Source organism: Lactuca sativa, chromosome 8 (genome assembly GCF_002870075.4).
Source record: "Lactuca sativa cultivar Salinas chromosome 8, Lsat_Salinas_v11, whole genome shotgun sequence".
NCBI classification, from domain to species: Eukaryota; Viridiplantae; Streptophyta; class Magnoliopsida; order Asterales; family Asteraceae; genus Lactuca; species Lactuca sativa.
Genome location: NC_056630.2, coordinates 45,024,663 through 45,032,549, shown reverse-complemented (window position 1 = coordinate 45,032,549; position 7,887 = coordinate 45,024,663). Strand labels below are relative to the sequence as shown.

The window sequence follows — 7,887 nt, the reverse complement described above, 5'->3', positions numbered from 1 at the left end:
TAAAATAACCCCCTCCCTCGAAAATGTTTTTCAAAATAGATCTAAAGGTCTCAAACTTCATTTCATTTTAATTATTTTACCCCCTCCTTTAGAAATCTGTTACAGAACAAGTCCTAAACATATAAACTGTTATTCCAAATATTTGAAACAACCCCTCACTTGGAAATAGTTAGAAAATTTGGTTCCATTTTATTTATTTAATTTATTAAATGGGCTCTATAGTTTAGTTAAATTACCAAACAACCCCCACATATTAAATTGAATCAAAGTTTCACTTTGAATTATTATGTAACTAATTTAATCATGATGGTTCGTTTTAGAAGCGACACATCTCTGTTTCTTGCATCAAATTCTCGAAACAAATCAACAACCACATGTTAAAGTGAGTGTTACAGCCCCTCTTTTATATTTTTATATGCTTTGGGGGAGAATACATGTGCTTAAATGTACTATTTTATACAAAAATACACATGAAATATTATTATTTTATATAAAAACTATAACTAGCTTATAAAATATTGGTTTAACATTTATATGTTATAAACACATAAACTAGTTTTAAAACCTAGATATTTTCATATGTTATGTTGATAAAATGATACAACTAATAAAAATAACATATGCCCTTTTACTACAAAACTTTATGATTTTATGTGACATTTTGTGTCATAAATAGCATGTCATAAAACTTTGTAGTATTACTAAGGATTTGAACTATAGATGTATATGTACAAAGTTTATACAAGAAACATACTTGGTTTATAAAAGCTAGTGCCTTATACTATACATTCATACCGATTATGCTCGAATTTTATAATCTCTATACAATTCATTGTGCCTAGTAACTTATCCACATATAAGTTAGGGATGAGAGTTATTCACATACCTTAGTTAAGGGCTTTTTAGAGAGACTATATTCATTAGCTAAGTCTAAACACTTAGCATACCCATACTACTATAACCGTTAATCTTCGGAGTGAGATATGTATGTAAAGATCTATACGGAGTTGACATCCCCACCTACGGCTGCTAGCTATAACCTCGACCGATCAATCGAAGTGCGTGATAAGTATCTACTATCGTCACTAGGACATACAATGAAACGTTGTAGGGGGTATTGTACACTCAGTCGCATAGCTCAGTTATAGGACTCACTATAAACATTAACTAGAACCTCTCTCTTTTACTACGAACCATGGGTTCGGTTGTTTTCAAAACTATTTTAAGTATGAATTTACTTATGCAAAGATACATTTTGGTTTTCAAAAGCTTATAAAAGGACTCTTTACAAACATTGTTTTGAGTATGGTTATACTTACAAAGAAAACACTTTTTAAACTTTTTAAAAGTATCATACTACGATTTGCAGAAAACCTATAACTCTCACCAACCTTTTGTTGACACTTAAAGTCCATACATTTTCTAGGAACCATTTTTAACAAAAAAAAAAAGACAATCACAAACAATACATTAACAATTATAGATAACGGAATAACAAAAAAGTGAAACGAAAACTAAAAGACTACCTTATAGTTGTTGTGGTTGTGGCTAATATCATATAAGCAATTGGAAAAGCATATATAATGTTCAGAAAGACATATAAATCGAATTAGGCAGGATCATCTTTATAAAAATTGAGATTCTGTGTGAAAATCAAAATTCACATTAACATTTGCGATAAGATATTTTATAGTTTAACATAAAAAATCAAATTTCAAGAATGCTAGAACTTACACATATTCACAGATAACAATTAGATTTTCGAATTTGCATATGAAAGAATAAGAAATCGAATTTCAATTTTCAAACTCCAGGGGATCCCTATTCTGAAAGAGTACTTCAAACTTTGGATAATGATTGACTGGTTCTCGATTCTAGTCTATAGCATTAGCAATATGTCAAATTTCAATTTAATCAAATAAAGTGAATAACTTTTTATTGGAGTTATTTCAGAAAAAAAAAAGAGAGAAATAATCTATTATTAGAGTTGCAGTTTTCTGAAATCGTGTGTTACCCTTCATGTGGACGAATTCAGAAAATCATAAAAGAAAAAAAATAAGAAATCGATTACCTTGAATAAGTTTTTAATAAATAGAAGAAAGTGAAGTTACTACGAACGGCAGGGAGTTGTCTTCTAGAGAATCCGACGAGCGTTTAGATTTTCCATACAAATCGAAAGATGATGACGCATTGGAAAGTGAAAACGCAGGTAGGTATAATTCTCGCTCCCGTTCCCTCTTTTGGATATGATGCCTCCCAGATTAGAATATCGAGCCCTTGAAAAACTAGTCCATTAGCCTTAAAATTAATGGACTGCCACTATATAACTCTCTCTCTCTTTATATATATATATATATATATATATATATATATATATATATATATATATATATATATATATATATATATATATAATGGAGGCCTTTTGGCATTTGGGGGTCCGGAATGATCGTCCAGCTTGTCCAAGTGGTCGGCCTTGTCCGTGCATGTATTTATTGGTGCTCAAACAACTCCAACTTTTACTAGTTTTTTTTTTTTACAATTAATTTCATAACATGTTTGACTCATCTTTTTAACAAATTATATAAAGTTTTATTTTTTGTTATATGCATTTGGTCTCAATTCCCTTTACATTGTATTTTTAGGGTAAATTTATAAAAGAAATTATTAGCTTTAATTTTTATTTAATATTTTTTCTATTTTTTCTACAAACTTTCTTAATTTTTCGAATAAAGTTTTGTTTAATTTTAAAATGCCCTAAATTTTTCATAACTTTTTTTTTTTTACATATTTTCTTGTACAAAATTTAACAAAGTTAGGACAGTTTTTTGTAAAATAAGTATTAAAAAACAATTAAATAAATTTTTTCTACAAAACAAGTAACTTTTGATTTTTACTTATTCTTGTTATATTATAAATTTTTTTATTTAGTACATTATATATTTGTAACTTTGTATTAGTTTGTAACTTTCTTAAGACCCAGAAAACAAGGTTTGGGTTTTCTACATTTTGATCTTCTCATACCACAGGTGGGTCACGCGCCATAGACAAAGGAAGAGAGAGAGAAGGGAAAATAGGTAAGCGAGTGAAGCTCCAAACAAACCCTAATCAGGCAATCCAATTTGGGGGAAAAAAGTTCGTCCATCCACTCGCTCAACCCCGTCGCGTGGATTTTCCAGCTTCCAGCAGATCGAATTTAGCACCACCATTGATCCTCATTTTACATACACGAGGTACACCCGCTTCTCCTCTGCGATCTTCTTCTTTCATCCTTTAAACTTTGATCACTACTCACGACACAAACCCATGTATTTTGTTGTTTCTCCTTTTGCTTCTACTTCCACGCATGATAATCTTTCCAATCTGAACTGGGTTCATCTCGAGTGTACATAGAACGAGAGGATCCCCCAATTTTGGGCTGAAATTGGTGCCGCAGGTTGAAAATTGACAATTCTTATAATTCATCTTCTTTGATTTTTCGGCATGGTTAATCGGTACTTTGGTAGAGTTTAATTGTATTGCCATGGATTCTTCTTCTGGAATAACGTTGCCAGTAAAAATTGTCAATTTGCTCAAAAGATTGTAATGACGCCTGTACCTAAGACAGATGGACCATCTTTGTTTCAGCTCTTGATACTCTGACTAGTTTGCTCTAAATTCTGATATTTCTCAGTTGTGGTATACCATGGCAAAAGTCCACTTTAGATAGTCAACAGAATGAAGCTTTACTTCAAGATAACTATTGTTATATGACTATTGATGGAAAATTTTGTAGCCACATTAGATGTTCAATAGTTACTCCACTTTTTCACGACATAACAAGTAGTTGGTATCCATGTAACGATATTCATAAGTTCTATTTCTATATGTCCACATTGGTTCAACTATCTGGAAAGTATTAATTGTCTAGCTTTTGATTCTAATTTTCGTTTGTCTTCTTGAATTTTTTTTATTCATTAATTCTCCGCATTGTATACTATCTTATTGGAACAAGCATCCATTTTTACTTCCAGATCAAGTACTTTAAGAACTCCTAAAAGTCATCTTGCCTGCATAATATCATTATTTTAATAAAATTTTCTCAATGTCATATCTAATGCAATGATTCACTAAGGATGTTGTTAGAAGGAGATTATGAATTATGATGGTAGTAAAAATATGCAATATCATTGTCTGCACTTCTACTGCTTGAAAGCATCTTTTTTTAAGGTTGAATGATGAGAAGAACATCTATGCAGCTTGCCTTTTGTATGTGTATTCTGTCTTTTTTTCTTTGCTTTCAAGAGTGTATTTATTTACTCACATAGTCTTCACAAGGATCTTCCTGTTGCTTTTATATGCTAATATTCATCTTCCCTTGTAGGTAGCCACTGAAAGAATTGAGTGAAAAAACCCTAAATCCTTACCATGGATATTGATCTTAGGCTCCCTTCTGGAGACCATGAAAATGAAGAGAAAGAAGAGGAGGCGAAAGAGATGAGCAACATGATAGATGCTGAACATAAAATACATAATGAAGAGTTTTTATCCATTCGAGACAAATCACCTCCTGACAATGACATAGGACTGAATTCTCCATCACTTGATATGGCAGAATATAAAGAAGATGACATAAATCTTGAACCAATTGCAGGCATGGAATTCGAATCACATGGTGAAGCATATTCTTTCTATCAAGAATACGCAAGATCCATGGGTTTCAGCACTGCAATACAAAACAGCCGAAGATCAAAAACATCCAGAGAGTTCATTGATGCAAAATTTGCATGTTCAAGATATGGAACAAAACGTGAACATGACAAATCATTCAATCGACCACATGGCAGAAATAGAACCAATCAAGATCCTGAAAATGCTTCTGGAAGAAGATCATGTTCCAAAACAGATTGCAAAGCAAGCATGCATGTGAAAAGAAGACCCGATGGAAAATGGATCATCCATAGATTCGAAAAAGAACACAACCATGAACTTTTACCTGCTCAAGCTGTCAGTGAACAAACAAGAAAAATGTATGCTGCCATGGCTAGACAATTTGCAGAGTACAAAAATGTTGTTGGTTTAAAGAATGATTCTAGTAACCCTTTTGATAAAACCCGTAACACAGCTTTAGAAGCAGGAGAGGCGAATATACTCTGCAAATTTTTTGTCCATATGCAGAGTATAAATTCGAATTTCTTTTATGCAATAGATGTAGGTGAAGATCAACGTGTGAAAAATATGTTATGGGCAGATGCAAAAACCAGACATGATTATGTCAACTTTTGTGATGTTGTATCATTTGATACATCATATGTTAAAAACAAATACAAAATGCCTCTTGCTCTTTTCATTGGGGTGAATCAACATTATCAGTTCATGTTACTTGGATGTGCTCTACTATCTGATGAAAGTAGTGCGACTTATTCATGGGTTATGCAAACATGGTTGGCTGCAATGGGTGGAAGAGTCCCTAAAGTTGTGATCACTGATAAAGATCATAACTTGGAATCTTCAGTTGCTCAAATCTTTCCATCTTCAAAGCATTGTTTTTGTTTGTGGAACATAATGGGGAAAATATCTGAAGCTCTTAATCATGTGATTAAAGAGCATGATAATTTCATGGTGAAATTTGAAAAGTGTATCCATAGGTCATGGACAGATGATCAATTTGAGAAGAGATGGTTTAAGATAATAGAAAGATTTGGACTTAAAGATTATGATTGGATGCAGTCTTTATATGAAACCCGTAAGCAGTGGGTCCCGATCTATATGAAAGATGTTTGTCTAGCTGGAATGTCAACTCCTCAAAGATCTGAAAGTGTAAACTGTTTTTTTGACAAATATGTCCATAGAAAAACGAGTGTGCAAGAGTTTATAAGACAGTATGAAACTATAATCCAAGATAGATATGAAGAAGAAGCAAAAGGGGATTCTGACACATGGAATAAACCTCCAACATTAAGGTCTCCATCACCGTTTGAAAAACACGTGTCAAGTATATACACACACGCGGTTTTCAAGAAATTTCAAGTAGAAGTCTTGGGTGCTGTTGCTTGTATGCCTAAAAAAGAAGCACAAGAGGAAATGGTGGCGACTTTTAGGGTTTCTGATTTTGAAAAGAACATGGATTTCAATGTTTCTTATAACGAGCCAACATCTGAAGTGACATGTATCTGTCGGTTGTTTGAATTCAAGGGGTTTTTATGTAGACACGCGATGATTGTTCTCCAAATTTGTGGTCTTTCTAGTATTCCAGCTCAGTATATTCTGAAAAGGTGGACAAAAGATGTGAAGAACAGGGGTTTGACTTTGATGTCTGAAGGGGGTGAGCAGTTGCAGTATAGGGTTCAGAGGTATAATGATTTATGTCAGAGGGCAATTAAATTGGGGGAAGAGGGGTCTTTATCTCAGGAGAGTTATAATTTGGCAATTGGTGCACTTGAAGAGGTTTATACAAATTGTGTTTGTTTAAACAATTCAAATAAGAATCTTATTGAAGTGGGGACATCAAGTGGTCAAGGTGTTTTGAGGATTGAAGATGATAATCAAAGAAACACACGTGCAAATAAAAAGAAGAATCCTATGAAGAAAAGGAAGGTTCTATTTCTATACTTATATAGATATTCAATTTATATAGTTATATAGATCTTATGCTAATTTTATGGATCCTTTTTGTTGTAGGCAAACTCAGAGCAGGATATTATGACTGTTGGAGGCCAAGACAGCTTGCAGCAACTGGTTTGCATTTTTTTATTTTTTTTAAACTTAATTATATTTGTTTATGGATGAATGAATAATGGTGATTTGTGATTTTTACAGGACAAATTGAGCTCACGATCAATAGGTCTAGATGGGTATTTTGGTCCACAGCAAAGTATGCAAGGAATGGTAGGGTTTGATTATATAAGTAGTAAACAATATTTATCAAATCTTTTAGTTTTGTAGTTGATTCAGTATTTTTATTTTTATTTTTGTGGTTAATTAAGGTTCAGCTTAACTTGATGGCACCTTCAAGAGATAATTATTATGGAAACCAACAAGCTATTCAAGGACTGGTACATCATCTTATCTCATAAGTCATAATTATGATTTAGATTTTTAAAAAAATTTAGCAGTTTTGTTATTTGTGTTGTATTTTGTATAGGGACAATTGAATTCGATAGCACCAAATCATGAGTGTTATTATGGTGCTCAGCCTACCCTTCATAGCCTGGTATGTTGTGATTATTATTGTTGATGTTACTTGTGATTTAATTTTAAAATAAAAAGTTCAGTAAGTAAAATGTTAAGTTTTGTTATTTGTGATATATATAACAACAGTCTAGGGTTGTTGTCTGCAGGGTCAAATGGACTTCTTACGTGCACCAGGCTTCACATATGGCATTCGGGTTGGTTTCTCGTGTCTTTTTCTAGGGCTATTTTCGTCTTTTGCATTGTCCCACCTTTTTGGTTTTGTTATGACAGGAGGAGCCTAGTGTGCGAACTACCCAATTGCATGATGATGGGTCAAGACATGCATGAGCTTATTATGTTATGGTGAGCGGATCTTTTTATTTGCCAAGGAGAGAATAGTTTTGAGATGGAAGAGGGTGTAGGGGACTCGGATGGGAATTTACTGTTTTGCCCATGAATCACCATGAAGAGAGCTTCAAAGGTGTATCTTCATCATCCTGTATGTATGTATGTATGTATGTGTTATGGGAGAAAAGTTCGGAGCTGTTGTCTTTGACTTGTCCCACAAAATTTGTTGTATTAAGGGGTATTTTCCACGCCAATCGTCCTTATGAATATGAAAATCAAAATTAGAATATGAGCAAAATATGTAATTTAATGATTTATCTTGTTGTAAAAAAGGTTGTGTATTGAAATAATTCAACTCTATATGGGCATATGCTTATTCAAACTTGA

General features: G+C 32.8%; 1 protein-coding gene across 3 annotated transcripts; it reads left to right on the top strand.

Annotated features, from left to right (window-relative positions):
- Window positions 1-2,984: 2,984 nt before the first annotated feature.
- On the top strand, window positions 2,985-7,887 carry LOC111884820 (protein FAR-RED ELONGATED HYPOCOTYL 3). 3 transcript variants are annotated; one of them, XM_023881121.3, is made up of 8 exons: window positions 2,985-3,233; window positions 4,364-6,576; window positions 6,661-6,717; window positions 6,799-6,867; window positions 6,966-7,034; window positions 7,124-7,192; window positions 7,305-7,367; window positions 7,444-7,887. In XM_023881121.3, exons 2-8 carry the CDS (start codon window positions 4,408-4,410, stop codon window positions 7,498-7,500), a joined length of 2,553 nt encoding a protein of 850 aa, XP_023736889.1. In that variant the 5' UTR covers window positions 2,985-3,233; window positions 4,364-4,407; the 3' UTR covers window positions 7,501-7,887. The 3 variants fall into 3 exon arrangements, with proteins under 3 accessions (XP_023736889.1, XP_023736891.1, XP_023736890.1); XM_023881123.3 differs by having other exon boundaries at window positions 2,988-3,233; window positions 7,320-7,367; XM_023881122.1 differs by lacking the exon at window positions 2,985-3,233 and adding an exon at window positions 3,240-3,436.